General features: G+C 42.8%; 5 protein-coding genes across 8 annotated transcripts in view; 4 read left to right on the top strand and 1 right to left on the bottom strand.

Annotated features, from left to right (window-relative positions):
• The window catches only part of loco (regulator of G protein signaling family member locomotion defects), a 39788-nt gene extending 36971 nt beyond the window's left edge, over positions 1-2817 (top strand). The window contains exon 17 of the mRNA XM_033350225.2: positions 226-2817. Coding sequence (XP_033206116.2) covers positions 226-1866 — 1641 coding nt within the window. The 3' untranslated portion in view covers positions 1867-2817. The remainder of the gene's footprint in view (positions 1-225) is intronic.
• Positions 2818-3081: 264 nt separating this feature from the next.
• On the top strand, positions 3082-4708 carry LOC117166344 (protein D2). 2 transcript variants are annotated; one of them, XM_033350249.2, is made up of 3 exons: positions 3082-3226; positions 3671-3922; positions 4175-4708. In XM_033350249.2, exons 2-3 carry the CDS (start codon positions 3727-3729, stop codon positions 4525-4527), a joined length of 549 nt encoding a protein of 182 aa, XP_033206140.1. In that variant the 5' UTR covers positions 3082-3226; positions 3671-3726; the 3' UTR covers positions 4528-4708. The 2 variants fall into 2 exon arrangements, with proteins under 2 accessions (XP_033206140.1, XP_033206139.1); XM_033350248.2 differs by having other exon boundaries at positions 3157-3326.
• A 280-nt stretch (positions 4709-4988) lies between these two features.
• On the top strand, positions 4989-7180 carry LOC117166345 (protein D2). The gene is made up of 5 exons (XM_033350251.2): positions 4989-5113; positions 5222-5334; positions 5563-5683; positions 5976-6189; positions 6851-7180. Exons 1-5 carry the CDS (start codon positions 5092-5094, stop codon positions 6987-6989), a joined length of 609 nt encoding a protein of 202 aa, XP_033206142.2. The 5' UTR covers positions 4989-5091; the 3' UTR covers positions 6990-7180.
• Mgat2 (alpha-1,6-mannosyl-glycoprotein 2-beta-N-acetylglucosaminyltransferase) lies at positions 7171-13579 on the bottom strand. Of its 2 annotated transcripts, none has more exons than XM_033350236.2 (8): positions 13525-13579; positions 13188-13217; positions 12334-12517; positions 11718-12143; positions 10353-10662; positions 8986-9342; positions 8282-8532; positions 7171-8073 (listed from the first exon to the last, which is right to left on the bottom strand). In XM_033350236.2, exons 2-8 carry the CDS (start codon positions 13192-13194, stop codon positions 7845-7847), a joined length of 1764 nt encoding a protein of 587 aa, XP_033206127.1. In that variant the 5' UTR covers positions 13195-13217; positions 13525-13579; the 3' UTR covers positions 7171-7844. The 2 variants fall into 2 exon arrangements, with proteins under 2 accessions (XP_033206127.1, XP_033206132.1); XM_033350241.2 differs by having other exon boundaries at positions 13461-13568.
• A 2959-nt stretch (positions 13580-16538) lies between these two features.
• Vmat (Vesicular monoamine transporter) overlaps positions 16539-19812 on the top strand; it is a 46829-nt gene continuing 43555 nt past the window's right edge. For both annotated transcript variants that reach the window (XR_013060189.1, XM_076624991.1), the window contains exon 1: positions 16539-16630. Coding sequence is in view for 1 of the 2 variants with exons in the window: in XM_076624991.1 (XP_076481106.1) it covers positions 16614-16630 (17 nt within the window). In the remaining variant the exon portion in view is untranslated. The remainder of the gene's footprint in view (positions 16631-19812) is intronic.

Genomic DNA, 19812 nt, shown 5'->3' with positions numbered 1-19812 from the left:
TCGAATTAAATCGAATCTAATCTGTCGATTAATCTAGACCCGGACTGAATTAGTTTTCGTTATCTGTATTTTGAACAAGCGGCGTGTCACATTCCGAAGCGCCACACCGGGTCGGTCTTTAAAATTTTTTTACATGGTCAAACGATAAGCGTCAAAAGACAAAATTAATTCGACGAGAGTGTGATAAATACTCGAGTCTAATTAATGTATTTTAATGTGTAATAGATCGTCGGTACAAAAAGGACCCGTCATCCTCTAGAAGATTGCGATCCGAATAGCCAAGACAGCGGATATGGAGCAAGCTTCATTGAGAAAGAGGAAAAATCGAGGCGAGATAGATTTCGATTCGCGGAGCCCCTGGCCGTTGCTCCACGTCGAATGTCTATCGAATCTCGGAGTCCGATGGAGTCGCCGGTACGATCATCGCCACACCGAGCGCGAATCGCACGATGTTCCCTCTTTCGAAGCATCTCATCCGGTTACGAGAGTATGGATGATGGGTTCAACGATCTGGTAGATACCGAGAATTTGGACGATGCGACGCAATTACCGAATGGTATCACCACTTTACTCTGCGGCAATATCGTCGGTGCCGAGATCGCGAATACATCAACGAATCCTGACTTAAGTAATCAGAGCACGCCCGAGTATTCACGTACCTACGGCGCCACAAGCGGAAGCTTCAGACGCTCATTGTCATTGCAATATGAAAAGGAAAGTCAAAAGATCTCGTCGCTTTCGAAAGTACGTTCCTGTTTGTTTCGTTCTCCGAATGCGAACTCATCGACTAAGACTCTAGATTTCGACGATGGTAGCCCACTAGCGACGACTATACCCGTTGCACGACGTCGGCGAATCGATGAAATTACCGACGAGAACACCGACGCAGATACTTTCAATTTGCCGTTTGCTCGAGCTTCGAAGCGGCATGAACCACTGACGAACGAGAGCCCGAGACTAGTCAAGAGATCACGAAGATCCAACAACTTCTTTGAAGCCGTCAAAGATTGTAGCAGTGGTGAAGCCATGATGTTCGAGATGCCAAAGTGTAGGTCGTTACAGAAGAGCTTTTCTACGTCAGGAATAGAGACGGCAGCTGTAATAGAAACGATATCGACGAAAATGGAAATAGAGATGAAAATGGAAACGGACATAGAAATGGAGACAGAAACGGAAACTGGGACAGAGACAGAAGTGTCCTCGGAATTGGAAGCACACGCGCACATCAAATCTGCCATTCATCGCAGCGTCACCGATACCGATCTCACAGGAGATTTCAGCAAACCATGCGTCCTGCCATTAGCTGTTGGTCATCACGAAGATTTAAAATCGATTTCAGTCGATACCTTAGCCGCTTTAATACGCGGAGAATTTAACGATAGAATTAATTCGTTCGAAATCGTAGATTGCCGTTATCCGTACGAGTTCGATGCAGGTCACATTCAAGGTGCTCTAAATCTTTACAGTAAAGATCTCATCGAGCAATTCCTATTAGATCCACTGAAAAATACGCCTGAAATTGAACCAGATACGAGTAAAAGAAATATTCTAGTGTTTCATTGTGAATTTTCGTGGGAACGAGGTCCAAATCTCTCACGATTTCTACGAAGTTTGGATCGTCAACGTAACAAGGAATATTATCCCGCTCTCTATTATCCGGAAGTTTATTTGCTGCATGGCGGATATGAGCAATTCTACAGGGAACAGAAGGAATTGTGTTCGCCACAGGGTTATCGACCGATGAGCCATCCTGATCACCAAGCCGATCTCAGACAATTCCGAAGCAAAAGTAAAAGCTGGCAAGGTGAAAGATTAAGATTTAATGGTTGTGCAACGCGTAGTAATCTGAAACGTCTAGGTTTTTAGATAAATCTCCATTTTCCTCATTATCGTTTCTGTCATTTACCTGACCTCCTCTGTTATCTCTCTCCTCTTTTCACTTTCCTTCTTATCTTTCTTTTACCATCTCTTTTCTTTTCTTTCCTCGTTCCTCTCGTCTCTATTCTGTTTTCCTATAATTAGCAATCGATACGCTCGAGATAGAGAATTTGCAGAAAATTGTATAAAGGTGCAAATTTAAAAGTTAAAATAATGACAAAGTGGAATAGGAAAAAGGAAAAGGTTTTCCTTTTTGCGCGTGAAATTTGTACGATCGTTCCTACATATTACTGTAAATAATAGTAATTCCTTTAATTTGCGAATACGCTTAATTTTTTTTAGTTAATCAGTTAGAAAGAGATGATATAAAGAGCACGCGTACGATAAAGGACAACGACAGCAAAAATATCAAGTTAATGCGAAGAAGGTCACATTACCAAAACAGTATTAATACGAAAATTGAAGTAAAACAGTCGTAGAATAAAATTGTATCATAATACTCTCGGATAGGATTCTCATTCATACCCATTCGATATCGTATTTTCATCAGATTTGCACGATCTTGAAATGTTTTCGCATAAAAACTGATTGCAAACATCGTCGTTGTTTCCTGATATTCTTGTTCGCCAAAGTTTAGCGCTTATGTGTACACCAGTGTAAAGAAATTATGTTTAAGTGGGTTACATTGACTAAAGAAGGGTGTAGAGCAATTGTTTATGAAGAAATGAATATATCTTTAAATGTGCAAGCTTGTACGAATGTTGTATATGGATAGTTTATGTTGTATGACGTACGTATGATGTGTATACATGTACATAACGCATGTGCGCGTATGCGTATATGTAGGAAGATATGTAGAAAAATCAAATGTCTCCATTTAGTCTGTGTATAGTGCATTATTTCATTATAATATAGCATTAAAATAATTTTGTTTCTGCATTTATGTTTCTTTATTTGAAATTCGTATTTTATAATGCAAATATCTGAACACCTGATGCAATTCGATCAAAAGGTCGATTCTTTGTTATATTTTTAAAATTATTAAAGATTTTCATTTGAAATATAATGTACATGTTTGCAATAATTCATCAGATACGTTAATATTCTAATAAATATTCAATAATTAAAAAAATGTGTTGTCAATACCTGAATTCCGATAGATGGCGTGTATTACAGCGATGTTTACCGAAATGATTTCGTGCGCGTGATTGGTTAGCGCTACAGGCTTCTGCAATGTACTACATATATAACGCGTATGCCGATCTATATAGAGCAAACGTTGGCAAAAGGAGGGGACGATAAGGACAAGAATCGACTACAGTGTGCCGGTTTCTAAGATTGTTACAAAGTCAGTTGTATTTGTAGCTTCCTTAATATTCTTTCTTTAAAGTTTTTTATCTATGAGTTAAAGTCCGTGTTGGGTGTCATGCTGCTTTCAATTAACGCAAGTAATATCTATTAGAAAAATTGATCAAAGCGTGTCGCATTACTCTCCTCCCAATGTAGCACGTAATAATTAGCGTCGTAGAATACGCGATCCTTTCTTTTTTTCACCTTACTTCGTTTGTGTTTTTCTTTTTTTATTGTATGTTTTGTTTTCTTTGCGAGTTAATAAGAGATTATCGATTATATGCAAAAACGGTTGCTCAGTATCGGTCAAATTGTTTGTACGAATTGCCTATTGACCATTTGCGATAACCTTGCTGCATTTTTGGTTTGGTTACGATTGCGAAGAATGGATTATTTGTTAGTTTCGTAGTCTGTCGTCTGTTATTACTTGGTGTACTTTCAGCTTCATTAATTGCAAGGAAACCTCTCGTTGAAATTGGAACTCGTCTTTTGTCTTCCATGGCTCAAGCGTTGCAAACTCATGGTGTCGTACCCGACGTTATAGACAAGGTCCCACAAAATGTACTACAGGTCACCTATCCAAATAACCTTGCCATTGAAATTGGCAAAGTGTTGACTCCGACACAGGTGAAAGATCCACCTTCTGTTAAGTGGGATGGCGATGCAAGTGTTTTCTATACCCTTTGTATGACTGGTACGTATTGAAAGAATATTGAAATTTTTATAGTAATTACACTGCAGGTTTTAATGTAATGTCATATTTTTGTTAACACAACTAAAGAAATGGTATCTATGTAAAAATTTCTTCCTGCCATTAAATGTTATAATTAGACTGCAGATTTTTATCCAGTCATAGGACATTTGACAACGTAAAATTGCATAGGTTGCACATATAATAGTAGTTTTTAATTAACAGTTAGATTAATTTATTATATTTTCCTTCCAGATCCAGATGCACCAAGCCGCAAAGAACCAAAGTTTCGTGAATGGCACCACTGGTTGGTAGGAAACATTCCTGGTTCTGACGTTTCCAAAGGTGAAGTACTCTCTCAGTACATCGGTTCAGGTCCACCAGAAGGCACCGGACTTCATCGCTATGTGTTCCTTTTGTATAAGCAGCCTCAAAAGCTTACATTCGACGAACCTCGTCTGACTAATCGCAGTGGGGATAATCGAGCAAATTTTTCTATTAAAAAATTTGCTGCAAAATACAAACTGGGAGACCCTATTGCTGGAAACATGTACCAGGCAGAATTTGACGATTATGTTCCACTTTTATATAAACAATTGGGAGGTTAAGTACATAGCATGGATAGAATATGAGGGATATGAAACCTGGTATATAGATATTGGAGATTGGTGCGCAGATATTTTGTATGAAATTTGATATTAAACGCTCATTCATGTAGTACAAGCCCTTTTACATTGTGTAATGTAACACCTGTACACAATGAACAAAAATAAATAAAGTTATAACGTATCGTCGTAATATTCGATCCACCAGCACATTTGTTCCATCAATTATGTAACATATATATATTATATTATCTAATACTTAAGATCATTGATTTAATAGAATGATTAGCGTTTTTCTACTTTCCTCTTTAGAGGATTTTGAAAAGGAAAGAAGTTGTGAGGAAAGGAGCGCCAAGTAGCAAATAAGAGGACGCGAACATTCGCGAAAAGAGGGGGAGAATCATGGTCGTTCGACGCCAAATGAAAAGAAAAGTTAAATGCAATAGGAATTCTTGTCAGGTTATAAGCTAGGAAAGGGGTGGGGGACGTAGTCGGTAGGATAAAACGTTTCTACAGAGTCGAGCGTGTGTAGTCTGTCGAGGCTAAGTGCAACAGAACGAGATAAAGATGAAGTATTCCATGATAATAGGTACGTGTATATCTTTAATTAAAATCGAATCGCGAATACAACTATGTACCTAATTTCACTATTTTCGGATCGTTGTGTGTTAAATATGAGATACAAAATAAATTGCAGGAATTCTTGTCTGCGGTATCCATATTATCACCGGTACAGATACTCGTACAAAATTTGAGGAAGCACAAATCGTACCCGATATACTAGACACGGCACCAACAGAGAAGATCGAGGTGTAGTTTTTTTTGAATAATTGCACTTAACGTTAGTGTGAGTCTGGGAGTGCAAATGCAAGCGTATCGTAAGGAGAAAGCTGAATCTAGTTGGCATAGATGCGTGTGTTTGAATAGTTTAAAAGATGAAAAGTATCAAATAAATTATTTGATATAACTAAATGATATTATTTAGTTATTTCATTTAATATTTATCTTATGGCAATAACGTGTATGGATCTGAGTTAGGTCAAGTACGGAGACAAAGCGATCGATTTTGGAAATGAGTTAACTCCCACGGAGACGCAAACGATTCCAGAGATTCATTACAAGCACGAAGGGGGAGTACTTTACACGCTTGTAATGACAGGTAAGTCAGCAGAGTGTAAACTCGTACAGTGCAAATTTGTTTGGAGGCTAGAGACGATTCAAGTTAATTATGGAGAAGAACGCGACCTTATATACATTACCTTATCCTTGTGAAACTTTCGAGGCGTGCAACTCGCGACAACTTTCACCGAGTCGACGCGAACAAACCTGTTTCTTTCGTTCACTGTTTCTTCTTTGCCATGGCTCTTGATCGATCGATGATTCGATGCCTCATAATTTGGTGCTCGTTAAAGCCATTACTAATGAAGATTCCGACGTTCTTTCATGCGCAGATCCTGACGTACCGACTAGGAAGGGATACAATCGAGAATTTCGACATTGGTTGGTCGGAAATATTCCAGAAGAAAATGTCGCGAAAGGAGAGGTACTAGCGGAATATGTTGGTCCAGCGCCGCCAAAAGGTAGCGGTAAACATCGATATGTCTTTCTCGTTTACAAGCAGAATCAAGGATCCATTACATTCGACGAGAGAAGGCTGAGCAACAGGTAAAGTCGAGCGTGCATAGTAAATATGTAATAGCTTGCGTGCTTTTTAATCCTTTGTGGTCGTATTGAGCATCAATATAGACACCATGGTGATCAGAATTAATTTTCGTAGAACGGACGCTAATAGTACGATCAAAGGAATGTCCGAAGACTGAAGTTCGTAATCACCAGTTTCGATTTCACGGTGCACTGACCTAAATTGTGAGATCTTGTTATCTCATTAAGGATCAAAGTTGCGTTAACGTAACGTCCTTATTTTAATCAATTTACGTTATCGAATCTTGTCTTTTTAATTGTATAACTACGAAAGAAAATATCAAGGATTGTAGCAAAATATCGCTTATTATCTTTCTCGGTGCTATTTTTTTGCACTTAAATTCTACAATCTTACATAATTTCAAGAAGTTATAGTACGTATAATAAATTATGTACAATAAAGTACGTGTTATGATAAACTATTGCTTGATCCTCAATGGGTTAAAAATCTTGTATATTTCCAAAGCATGTGGCAGTATAACGTACAGTCTGACTGGTTCTTCGTTTTGATGGCTGAGAGCAGATATACGACCCCAAAGAACTAATTGCTTTCTATTAATTACCAGCTAATAACGCGTTATTGGCAAGCGATAAATCGCGAATTACCGGTTGATACGAATTTCAGGGATGGTCCTCAACGAAGGCGATTCAACATAAAGAAGTTCGCAGAGAAATACAACTTGGAAGGACCAATAGCAGGAAACTTTATGTGGGTGGAGTACGACGATAACGTGCCGACATACGCGAAACTTTTAGGATTATAAGACAGACGATTTTGAGTCGTGCACCCGGCTTACGAAGGATATTCTTTTCATTGATATTTATAGGTGATGGTACGAAACAATTAATTGCCTGTACAAATACGACTGCCGACCAACCGAGGTACGATATACTCGATTTACAATGAGCGAAATAAGATAATAAACGTTTGAAGAAGATAATAGATACGAGAAAATCGGTCGATTCGTTTATTTTCGTTGATTCTCGTTACAAATATAAAACGTATCCTATGTAAATTTCGCGACTCGTGGATGGCTTTGGTTCGCTCTCGGAGTCACTCCAAGTTCAAAAGTCTGGGTCGTCTCGAGCGGGGAGTATCGTCAGTCTAACGTTGTTCGCTACCTTACTGGAAGCAATTTATAGACAGACAAGGACCATTTGTTTTTGTTACCCATTTATCGTTAATCATCATTGGGTACGATGACTAGAATACGTGATAAGCGTGTTTCTCTGGGACTTCGGCGACCGGTCGAGACGCAAATTCGTTAAGGAGCTGAGTCGCCAAGCGCGAAATGTGCTTCCGCCGACTGAATCGGTTGCTAGGTTTAGCACGAATATAAAGATAAGTACGCCGCTAGGGATGCCGCGCGATCTGATAGCAGACCGTGGGATCGATACAATAATTCGTCGACGCGAAGGAACTTGTTAAACGAGCATCTTCCACGAGAGACGAAACTGGATGAGTCAGGACGAGGCGGGAACGAAACGGGCTGAGCGGGATGCGACTTTTTGGACAACGGGACGAAGAACGAGGCAGGTAGAGAAATAGAGAAGGGTTTGCGAAGAAAAAAGAAGAAATTGAAAGGATATTTCGATGTCGTTCGTTCGAGAGTTTGGTCTCAAGGTAAAACGAGATCCGGATAAACGGTAATGTTCCAACAAAGCCGATGATCCCGTGTGTCGCCCCATCCGCCGTTGCCCTTCCTGAGCTTCGTCTTTTTCGCAGTGCCAGCTACAGTAAGCGTCAGTTGAGTAGGAAAAAGATGGTCTCGGGCAGCCTTTAGGACGTTTTGAACCTTTGCTATCACAGCGGTCGATTCGCAATTGGTTTTCTTGTGATGGACTCCGCTGGTATTGGTAACATTCATAGATCATCGATTTAACGATCATAAAAGTATTTCGCTACAGGGAGATACGACGTGTGGAAAGACAGAGGTGGTATATTTCCTATAATCGTTAGGTATCCGTTGGAATACGATAGGAGGCATAAAGGAGGCATAAGTTTAAAGGAGGAGGCAAAAAGGAGAGTAGGAAAGAAAGAATTATTCCGACTCACCATTCTCCGATGTGAAAAACTCTGGGCGCCCGCATCATCATCGTGATTAAACCGGATTCTGTACGAGGCGCGATTCCGGGTCCTTTGCTCGGTGGCATACAGGTTTGCGCGATATGTTGAAGACTCCAGTCCCAATTGTAATCGTCGTACGAGCAGAACTGGGCGGCGCACTTTCTCAATTTGTTCCAAGTGACGCGATTAAACGCCATGCCCATGTTGTGTTTGCTCGAGATCCAAGGAATCACTTCAGCCTGAATGAAATATCACGAGCGCGGTTCTTAAGATGCAACTACAGTATCGTAGCGAGGATAAAACGAAATAGGAAGATCGCGGGACGATCGGTGCGCGTGAGCGCGTGCGCGCACGCGCGTGCATGCTACTGTGTATTACATATACAACAGAAATCTCGTACAACGCCACTTATTGTATACATAGAGCTCGTTAATCGCTGTCCAACAACGTCCAGCATTCTTTTCTCAGATTCACGAGTGTACCCTGAACGATTACTCGAAGCTTGCGTTAGCATCATGCGCAATGGGCGTGTTAAATCGTCGATCGCGAATCTATCGCAGGACGATCAAATTTCGGGAAAATCGGAGAAAATAACGCGTGCGTGCGCACGTGCGCGCCCGACTTCGTAGAAATAGGGGGAAGGATGGAGAGAATTGCACGCATAACGAGGGTCGTCGAAAGATGTCGGCAACCTTTTGATAATGATTGTAGAGTTCGGGTAGGAGTTGGAAAGCCCATGCGGAGGCAGATTGCACGATCTGTGCGTTGCGTGCGATTGGTAGGATGGCGGCAGCGCCAGTGTTGTTAACGCTGCTGTTTTTGCTGTTGCTCGCCCCAGTAGGAGTACTATTGCTGCTACTGCCGGTGCTGCCGCTCCCACTGCCGCTGTTGCTGCTGCTGCTGCTGCTGCTTGGGATTCCGTTGATTCTTCCGTTGTCACTGGTACCGATGACGTCTTCGGCTTTAGCCGACTGTTGCCTCGCCGATGCTTCCCATCTTTTTAATCCACGCAGTAGCTCCTTTTGCAGGGCGCTGTTGACGCCAAGGAACTAACGGACGAGGCGTGCGTGAAACATCGACACACAGATATTCATACTGAAATCGAGCTGATGATTCGATACGACGATAATTCGGTATGCACCCATCGTCCAACGATTCTTACGCGGTCTCGCGACACATTCTTTATTTATTCGGATCGACTCGAATTTGCCTACCTCTCGCGCCCTAACTTTTCGTTCCTTCGTTCCTTTTATCTATCCCTACTCTTAGCTAACTCTCCTTCCCTTCTTTGTCTCTTAATAATAAGCACGACTTGTCGCAAACGCGGCGGTAAGAAGAGGAAAGCGGAGGAAAGAGGAGAGCGAAGAGAGGGAGAGACAGAGAGAGAGAGAGAGAGAGAGTGCAGCTGTTAAGTCAAACAACCAACACAATAGAATGAAACAGAGGCCACACGGGAAAATATTGTACGTTTAATGTTTGTTGATTTTCTGCTTCGTATGTCATCTTGATGACCGAACAAAACTATTTTAAATATGAAACTGTTAAAGAAGGGAATAACCTGATGGATTCGAAGATACGTAAGCGTTCCGAAAGTGGATGATAAGCTCACAATGCCTCGCGAGAAATCTTTCAAATTCTCGAAATAATAGCAGCAACGCGTATCCATCTGATCCTATGATCAAATGCAGAGCTAACTTGCACGTGATATTAGTCGACTGTGAGTTGAATTTTGAAATGATTGCACGAAAAGCAGACAGTGTCGCTTATATGCGTTCATTCACCTGTGGCCTTCGAATCGAGCGAGAAATCAGTTGAAACGAGAGATCACAGCGATCGAGTAGCGAGGAATATGGATGGTCGAAGCAAGTAAGAGATCGCGCAAGCTAACGGTTCGCGAAGCACGATTTTTCGATCGCATGTCTGGTTAGGGAAGGAGGTGTCGAGTTCGCGCACCGAACGAGTAAAGCGATTAGAGTGGTTAGAACGATTTGAGCAATTAGAGCGATCAGAGCGGTTAGAGCGATCGGAGCGATTAGTGCGACGCGTGTGAATCTCTCACCTTTCGACTGAAATCGGCAAAATAATTGTAGGTTTTGAGATAGGTGCCCAGGGACAGGACGTTGCATCTTTTGCAGCTATGTTTACAGGTACGTTCCATCAGTCGGAGAACGTGTAGGAAATCTTCGGCGACGTAGTGATCTTCCTCGAGGAAAAGAACTATGCCGGTGTGATTTCTCGTGATCGATAATTGATCGAACACGCGGTTCGCTTTCCACCACCAGTGATGCTTCGTCTGCGTGAATTTGGCTTCTCTGTAGTGTCCGTAGAGGTCCGGATGCTTTGCGTTGATGCAGCCGAGATTCAGAGCTCTGTGGAGTTGCGAATTATAGCGGCGAACATGTGCGGAAGAAAACGTACACCATCGCTCAAAGGTCTTGGGACAGTTCCTATTATATTGGCTCAAAATTGGAAAAGATTAAAAATTCATTATGAATAATAATAAATTACGCGTTACTAATATATTAACGATTTTATCAGCAATTTGAAATTCATAATCTGCACCGATTAACGCAAAATTTTGTCAAAAGAAGGAGACGTCCTAACGTCTTTGAGCGAGAGCGTGTAGGTTCGTCGAAGATCGTGTTCGAGGTAGACAAAGACAGGATTTTCTATAAGTGTCAGACCGCAAAATTTTTATTTTAATTCTAATTTTAAATTCTACCCTTTGTATCTATAGTATTACATACTCGAAATATTCGCGAAAACTGGACTTTCGTAATTTTTATTCCCTCGTTGTCTTTGTTCTCCCTCGTTCAGTTTCAAATGATCAGCGATTGTTACAATATAGACAAACTATTACGCTACGTTAAAAAAACTGTCTGTAATTATAGAACGAAATTTAATGGATAAGTGAAGTAATCATTTCCTTGTAAAGGAAGATAGAAACTGATCTAAAGAAGCTGACGCACCTGACCTACAAGAACCTGACGCAGGTGCGTGCATAGAGAATGTAGCGACGACAGTTAGTGACTCTTAGCGCTTTATTTTACGACCTCATTGCATTGTTTCCATTTACAATTCTCTCCTTTATTCTAACAGGCGCACGAGCGTTCGAAAATTACTACTAAGAAAACAGAAGCACGTTTCTTCGTTGCATCGGTACAAACGCGTCTACCGCATGCAGCAATAATATGTAAAAGTTTGCAATCAGGTAAACATTTTGCTATACTCTACAAACTGCTCTAAGTTCTTTTGCAAATCTCTTGGAATATAAAGCGAACGATTTATCCGATCAAAAACTGTTTCAGTCCGTTATATACCAGATAGCGATCGCACAATGGCCCCCCATAATCCAACGCTCGTTAAAAATCCCGCCTTAAGAACACTACGGTCGACGCGTTCGATAAAGAAGAGGATTACTCACTGTTCTTTGCGAATGTTTCGAGGGCAATCGTTCGGATCTTCGCCGGGAAACGTTCGAGGATGAGTCTGTATGCTGTGAGGGTAAAATATTTGCACGACACGACAGAAGTCGACACTTTGCACGAGATAGTTGATGTCCGGATGCCAAACGTCGTGGCTAAAGACCAGAAGGGTTTGCTCGATCCCTTTCGCTTGAGCCAACGACACGATCAGGTGTCTGAGGTAGGTGAGCCGTGTGTGCACTTGAATCACTATTATGGGAGCGTCGTTAGCCAAAGGACCGAAAGACTCTTCGTTGTACACTCTTTGCTCGGCGTTCGCCCTTTCTATGTTTCGACGAATCTCCGCTATTTCGAACTCGGTTAACGTTTCCGTGCTCGCGTTCGTTAACGTCGAGGAAGAACCATTTCGACGATCTTTCAGAAACCTGGAAGAACAACTCTTTTTCTTTCTTTCTTTATCCCTCTTTGCCAAACAACGTCTTACTTATCTTTGTTTTTCTCTCGTTTGTCTTTTTGTTTTTTTTTTTATTATTTTCGCACGTATTATCGTACGTACTGGCGACGAGGATTTTTCTTGAAAATGATGAAAAGGCGTATTTGCACGGCCTGATTTACCTATGTAATTCTTGCGGTACGAGGGAGAACAGCGTCTCGTTCGACGAGGCCTGTCCAGAGGAATCTCGGCCGGTCAGGCTGATCACGTGAAATTGAAGCCAGAGGAACGTCGCCAGGAAGACGAAGACGAGCATCCTCAGGAAAGTTCCGCGTGCCGATCTCACCGTCCCCAGAAACGCCACTCCTGCAAGTACCGTGTTATTCCGCAGTCTCGCTAATCAACGGCGTTAACGAAGCAGCATGCGTGTACTATCGTTTAAAAATATTTGAAAATTCGCTTATCCTTGACGACACGTTTAATCGCAAAGTTACGAATATACGTTAGATTGCAAAGGTTTTACTCGTTGGAATCAACGTGGCTATGTAAAAATGTAAAACGGATATTAGACTGATTTTTAAATGTCAGATTTCCGAGTTCGTTGCAAAGGTATGCGATGATAAATTTGACATTTGCGATCGTTAAATCTCGTGCAATTACACTTTGTGTAATAAGCTCTTCGGCTTCCATATCCTTAGTATCCGAATGATAAATCACGGTAAACAAGATCCAGTGCAAGCAGTTTAATGTAAATCGTATGCAAATAGTAATTGTAAGATCGATGTAATAAGCGACAAATGTAGTAAATAGCAGTTTATATCGATAAATATTATTATTAGACGTCCAACGAACCGTCGATCTGTTGATCGCATAAAAAGCTAATAAATTCTAATTCGAATCATTAATACGACGTTACTTCGAACAAATTTAAATGCTCTTATCACTAATCGATCAGAGCGGCAGGGTAATCTTCGAACCGGCGATGGTACTCATATTTTTTCTTGTATTCGACGAAGAATAGGATAGTCTCTCTTACCTCTCATTCTGGCATTTCTACGCGTCCGTTCTGCAACAGTATAACACAGTTAATAGACTAAATCGTCGTTTCTCACGTCTGTTGTATCGTTTAACGAGCGAAATAAATTTGTATGCGAGTTTCATTTCTTTAGTTACTCTAACAGAGAATAAGAGAAATTGCATAAAAATCGGCGACAATCGTGCAAGAACATCGTTAAACGATACGACGAATGTAAGAATTTCGACCTAATTAATTAGCATTGAAAATAAAGTAAAGTTAATCAGTGCGTACATAAATAGGGTTCGAATACTTTTCGTAGCCACTGTATTTGATAGGAGGTAAATCACCGTCTTACCTCGTATCAGAGAAAAGGCGCGACGGATGGTCCCTCATTTCGACGAAATCTGCGAAAAAAGAAACGAATACGAGCGCTGATAAAAACGAGTAGCATCTCTTGCATATATTTATACTTGTATCTCTTCTCGTATTTCGCCGAGATCGCGATTTCGACCGCGGCTACGACCACGACAACAACCACGACTACGATCGCGAGAACCACGATACGAAGGGATGAATTTGTCCGTTTGTCGTTCGAGCTGTCGGTAGGCGTATGTCGGCCCGCCCAAAAGAAAAAAAAAGAAATCGTGTCAGGGGGCGTGAACGATTAGCATTGGAATCTCAGTTGCTATCGGTCACTGGAAATTACGGTTTAACAGATCTTCTTTCACACGGAGATACGTGTATCGCGATACACGAGGAGATACGCGTCCGAGATTAAAACGTAGAACACGCGATGCGCACTTATTTGGTATAATAGCTGGATGTCGATCGTTCGTTTCTTCGTTAAAAATATCTTCTCGCGTGAAATACGCGTTCTCGAACGAAGATCCTCTTTGGAGAATCGAACGAGATCGAGGCTTCGCTTTCTTCTTCGTACGCCGAGTCCCTCGCAAGCCGAACCGTTCGACTTTATTTCTCATCGATATTCGGTATTCGACGCTGAGAACAGGAAAAGATTTACTTGGGCCAGCTCGTTTATCGAAAAATGACGGAAACGATAGGAAAGTAAACTTAAAAAACAGCGTGCGTTTGCAACATCATCGACTTCTCTCCGACGTTTTCGAATTCACGTGAGTCGATCGATACAGCTTCTGAATAGTTCATACGCCTATCGTGGTATGACGCGTATAATGGATATTTAATGACGCATAGAAACCTTTATGCAGCGACTCCCGTGAGATAAGGTATCGTGATACTAATTTTGTGCATCCAGTCGTCGGACTGGCGACTCTTCCTACGAAGACAAAACATAGGAAAGAGTGGTTTTATTCGCGCCACAGTTGTAACATCGCTCAGTCCGTACGGTTCTCTCTTATCGTTCTGTCAGCCGCTGTCTTGATATATCGTTACGCGTATTTCTATCACTCTTGATTATTATATCGTGCGCTGTATCGGCCAGAAATTCTTGGAACGAGAGGCAATAAGGTGGAAACAACCGAAGAATTTCCCGAAGTCGTTCGCGATTTCCTTAAATAATACGGGGAAGGCATCGCTCTCTCCTCGCGCGTTCGGTATTGTTCTTCTATTCTCGTATCATATACCGTCGTGTACGAGCCCAAAACTTTCCTCGTCCCTCTTTCAGCTCCTTTATCCGATAACGAAAGAAGAGGAGGCTTCGATCTCATCCGCTTTTCCAAAGAGGGTGTTGGTCCGAAAATGTGTATTTGCCGCAGCGACCTCGCTCAGTTTCCATTCGTTCGTTTCACGGTCGAGAATATCTATTCAAACGTCTATTAGAATGCTAACTCTAATACCTATTAGAATGGAATATCTATTTTTGACGAAGAAACAAATAACATCCACCTACCCTATTACATATTTATAGGAGCGTGCCGTGTCGCGTATCTTCCTGTCTTTCTTTCTGCATTTTAATCCTGTTCGCTTATTTCATACACCACGTATTCCCGATACACGCGTCTCTGCGTGGAAAAGCTATAATTCGCAGAGATATCGAGCACACTTGGACCAATCTGGCGGTATCGTATCGTCAACTTGGTTGTTCGTCGCTTGACAGCTATACCTGTTGTCAATTCCAATTATTATCAATTGCTATGTAATAATAACAATAATAATAATAATAATAATAATAAGAGTAATAATAGCAATAACAGTAATAACAAGAGGAAAAAAAACTAATGGCGTTTCGAACGCACGAATCTCTTAATCGAGTTACTCGAGTATCCCTATTCGACCTTCTGTCTTTTTTCTCTTCCTTCGCTTCTCTTCCCTCTTCTTCTTCTTCTTCCTTCGCTTCGAATGTTCGCGTATCGGTTGCTTCCGGCGATCGACACCGGTTCGCGATCCGTTTCACCGAACGTCATGGAAGTAACAGAGGAGAACGCGTTTTCTCGTGTTCGACCGACCCGTCGACAATTTCTTTCTGCCGCTTTTTCTTCTTTTCGTGGCGGCGCATACGAAAGACGATGCTTCGGCATTAACTTTATTTTTAGTACGGCACGCGGACTTATAGAAAGTTGGAAGGGGAGTGCGAAGGAGGAAGTGGAGAAGGAGAAGGAACACAGAGGAGGAAGGAGGCTCGATGGAGAAGGAGATGGAAAACGAGGAAGAGAAGAAAGAGAAGTGGAAGGTGCGAGAGGGGCAGGGGCAGCGAGTTAGTTGCATTAACAGTGAATGATGCCAATCAAAAACGTACCGAATGTCTGGGCAGCTTATGCGATCGGCCTTGATCGACGATTACCATAGATTATCGTCTAATCGGCGTGCCTTGTGATTTAGTTACGCGACTGAAACGATTCCAACTATTAAAGCGCAACGTTATAACGCGACGTAAAGCAACAACACGCACTTTCCATTGTATTTGGCTGCGCTCTTCTATGCCCTCGGACACTGTCGTCGTGTTATTCCGATAACTTTGATCGTGCTCGGCGTCAGATCGAATATATTTAACGCGATCGAAGGAGGAGAAAGAGGAGGTGCACCCAAGTGCCTTCGTAAATGCAATGACGAATCGCATTGCTCGACTGTTAATCAGTTGCATGGATCGTCGATCGTAGATCGAAGTTCTCTAGAGCTGCGCGCGTCTCTAGCGATACATAAATATCAAGTTCGTCCTCGAATATGCCGCTACGGCAGGCGAGACACGAGCTCGGCCGAGTCAATTTTCTCTTTTTGAATCCGAGTTCGATCCACGTGTGCCAACAAGAAATATAGGAAAACGAACCGTGTTAGGACGAAAGAGTACTTTCAAGCACGACTACGACCACGACAGTGACGACGAGCGAACACGAATACGACGCTAGGCACCTGGGTCTCCCTGTAGGGAAGGCGAGTTTTCCGTAGATGAGCATCGAGTGGCTCGATATCCCATTTTGCCTGGTGCCTGGCCAATGTAGGTCAGCTGAGTTGGCTGGTTGACGCGAAACAATGCGGATATCCGTGAGGTAAGTTAACAGCGATATCCTCTTCTTGCAAAGCAGCGAAATGACGCAAAGGGGGAAAGAGGAAAGCGGTAGGACACTCGACACAGAAGCAGCGCAGCGATAAAACGCTCGAACCTTGCCGTTTTCTTTTCGCCCCTTCGCGTTTGCTTCCATCGCGTCTCTGTTTTCGTCCCTGCCTATCGTCTCGGACGTCTCACCTCTGCACCGCGGTCTCTCCCCTTTGCTGCCGCGTTTCGCCTCTCCATCCCATTCCGTCTCTCGCGCTTCTCTTTCTCCCTTTCGCGTTCCTCCTGTATTCGTCTTTTCAGATTGGAATCTCGAAACGAAGGTCGAAGCCTCGTGCACGTCCGACAGCTCGACGCTCCAGCCACCGTCGAGATTCTGCCACTTTCCGCCACTTTTTACCCTCGGCGAGATCGAGCGTTCCCGTGGTCGCTGGCTCATCCGCCAGACGACTATCGTCGTCTCGTTCACTGTCGCGTGGTTGGCAGAAAAATCACGATACGCGAACGCTCGCGTGCAGGGTATATACGCGCGCGAGAGAACGAAGATACGCGAGCCGCTAACGAACACGCCCGCACGCTCCGTTACGTTTCCTGCGACGGTTAATTCGCTCGACGCGCAAATGCAAACGACTGAACTCGAGACGGTCACGCGTCGCTTTCAAGGTAAACCGGAAAACTCTGTTTCTCGCGCTGCCGTGCAGTTTCTTAACTGCCGTCGTTTTTCTTGTTACACGGACGGGGGGAGGCGCACATGCGGAGAAGAAGAATACAGGTAATGGTAGGAAAGGAGGATGAAAAGGCGCGAAGTATGGAAAAGCGTGAAACGGAACGGCGAAAACGACATAGCGGCTCGTGAAACGACGGTGTTACAGGGCGGATAGGGAGTAAGTAGAGTAGGCAATTGGCCGGATAGAAGGTCGGCAAAGCCAGAAAGGGTGGCGAATGACGCGAAACCTCGTGCAGAAACAAAGAGAATGGAAGGGGTTTTATGCGCGCTTACGCGCATATACACGTAGAAAAGGAAAGCGAGAAGGAGAGAGAGGGGTGGAGGAGAAACCAAGGGAGAGAGAGAAAAGCAGCGGGGTTGGCGAAATATCGATCAGAGTGGCAGGTCCGGGACAAAAGCTCGGGCTCGGGCACGAGCTTGAGGTCGGCAGCCATCGTCCGCAAAGGGGAATGTCGCTTTCTTGCGCGTATTAGCACGCTCGCCGGCATCCTACGTTGCCTCCTATTTTCTTCTACTTACGTAGGTCCACCGTCTGGAAAAGTTGCCCCAGGATCGGCGTATAAATCTCACGACCGCACGAGACTCGCGTGCCAACCGATCACGTATCGACGAGCCTGTCAGGATAGATCGCGAGAAAAGCGAGGCGGGAGAACCAGCGGCGAGTCATCGCGATCTGTCGCAGTATTCGGTTTGTTTCCACGCACCACTCTAATTTCCCTTTTCCTCGCGTCTTCCTTCCTTCCTTTCGTCCTTCCTTTCTTTCCTTCGCGTAGATTCCCGTCACCGTTCGCGCGACTTTCGCTCGAAACTGCGATCGCATCGACTTCCTAGAAGAGGAGAGCGAGCGCGCGGCCGCGCGATCGCGACCCCACCCACCCTACGCTTTGCCTTTCCTTCCCGTCTGCACCACCGCTTTACACCGTCGCCCTCGTTCCACGCGGCCACGTCCACACGGGGTTGCGATTTCTAGCCACAGCCGATCGATCTTTTCCGTCCTGCCATCCCTCGACGACAACGGACGTCGTCGCTCCGGCGCCACTGCTCTCTTGCGCATAGACGCCTACGTCGATAAACTACGACCCACGTTTATCCTTTCTCCACGGGTAAAACGCTCTTGCTCGCTTTTCTCGCCGCGGAGCCACTCGCATCTACGATCTCTGCTTTCTCTTCCTTCCGATTTCCACGAGCTTCTTGGTATTCCTTCCTGGCCACGTCGCTACCTGTTACCGTGTCCTTCCATCCTCGATCGTCGAGTCGCACGACTTACTCCAGGCTCTGTACGACAAATATTTGGCGGATTCGATAAATTACGTTAACAGCGATTGGATCGTTTAGTCGCGAGTATCTGATGGACACAGCGTAGAGCGTCAAAGTCGACGCGCGTCGTGACGGAATATCAAGAAGGCGATCGATCCTCGACGATATCCGGAATGTCGATTAAGTAGAGAATCGTCTGAGGAATTTGCGAATGCGCGTGTGCCTGAATCGCGCCTCTATGTCGCGCATTCTAAATAAATAATAATTATGGAAGATCGGCAGAGCTTGCGTAACAGTAGCCTCGACTTTCGTCATTCCTATAAACTGTTTTGTATTACACGATAGAAGCTGGTTTATCCGAACAGGCTGAGGGACGATCGACTAGTTTTAGTAACAAAGATTCGTTGGATGGATATTCTCTTCGGTTCTTTTTATTAGTTTAAACATTAGGACTGAAGCGTCACGATTTTAATTGCTCTTCTTCTTGAACACGTAGAATTTCTTTTGAATCAATATAAATATTGTAAAAATAAATAAATATCGTAATATTGTATAAAGATTTTTTAGATGGATATTCTCTTCAGTGCTTTTTATTAGTTCGAACAATAGGATCCAAACGTGACGATTTTAATTGTTCTCTTTTTGGACACGTAGAATTTCTTTTGAATCAATATAAATATTGTATAAATAAATAAATATTGTAGCATTGTACAAAGATTCGTTAGAGAATATTCTCTTCAGTGCTTTTTATTAGTTCGAACATTAGGACTGAAGCGTCACGATTTTAATTGCTCTTCTTCTTGAACACGTAGAATTTCTTTTGAATCAATATAAATATTGTATAAATAAATAAATATCGTAATATTGTATAAAGATTTTTTAGATAGATATTCTCTTCGGTTCTTTTTATTAGTTCGAACATTAAGACTGAAGCGTCACGATTTTAATTGCTCTTCTTCTTGTACACGTAGAATTTCTTTTGAATCAAAATAAATATTGCGTAAATAAATAAATATCGTAACATTGTACAAAGATTCGTTAGATGGATATTCTCTTCGGTTCTTTTTATTAGTTTAAACATTAGGACTGAAGCGTCACGATTTTAATTGCTCTTCTTCTTGAACACGTAGAATTTCCTTTGAATCAAAATAAATATTGCGTAAATAAATAAATATCGTAATATTGTATAAAGA

This window comes from Bombus vancouverensis, chromosome 15 (genome assembly GCF_051014615.1).
Source record: "Bombus vancouverensis nearcticus chromosome 15, iyBomVanc1_principal, whole genome shotgun sequence".
Lineage (NCBI taxonomy): Eukaryota > Metazoa > Arthropoda > Insecta > Hymenoptera > Apidae > Bombus > Bombus vancouverensis.
Note: the sequence above shows the minus strand (reverse complement) of the source record. Positions and strands in the feature narration are given on the sequence as shown.

Coding starts and splice junctions, on each gene's coding strand:
- Mgat2 (XM_033350236.2), bottom strand. Junction 12,144..12,333: donor GTACCGCAAGAATTACATAG/GTAAATCAGGCC, acceptor TTGTTCTTCCAG/GTTTCTGAAAGATCGTCGAA. Junction 8,533..8,985: donor TCTACAATCATTATCAAAAG/GTTGCCGACATC, acceptor TATTTCATTCAG/GCTGAAGTGATTCCTTGGAT.
- LOC117166344 (XM_033350248.2), top strand. CDS start 3,305: ATGCTGCTTTCAATTAACGCAA. Junction 3,327..3,670: donor GCTGCTTTCAATTAACGCAA/GTAATATCTATT, acceptor GTGTACTTTCAG/CTTCATTAATTGCAAGGAAA. Junction 3,923..4,174: donor CTATACCCTTTGTATGACTG/GTACGTATTGAA, acceptor TTTTCCTTCCAG/ATCCAGATGCACCAAGCCGC.
- LOC117166345 (XM_033350251.2), top strand. CDS start 5,092: ATGAAGTATTCCATGATAATAG. Junction 5,335..5,562: donor CACCAACAGAGAAGATCGAG/GTGTAGTTTTTT, acceptor GATCTGAGTTAG/GTCAAGTACGGAGACAAAGC. Junction 6,190..6,850: donor GAGAGAAGGCTGAGCAACAG/GTAAAGTCGAGC, acceptor TACGAATTTCAG/GGATGGTCCTCAACGAAGGC.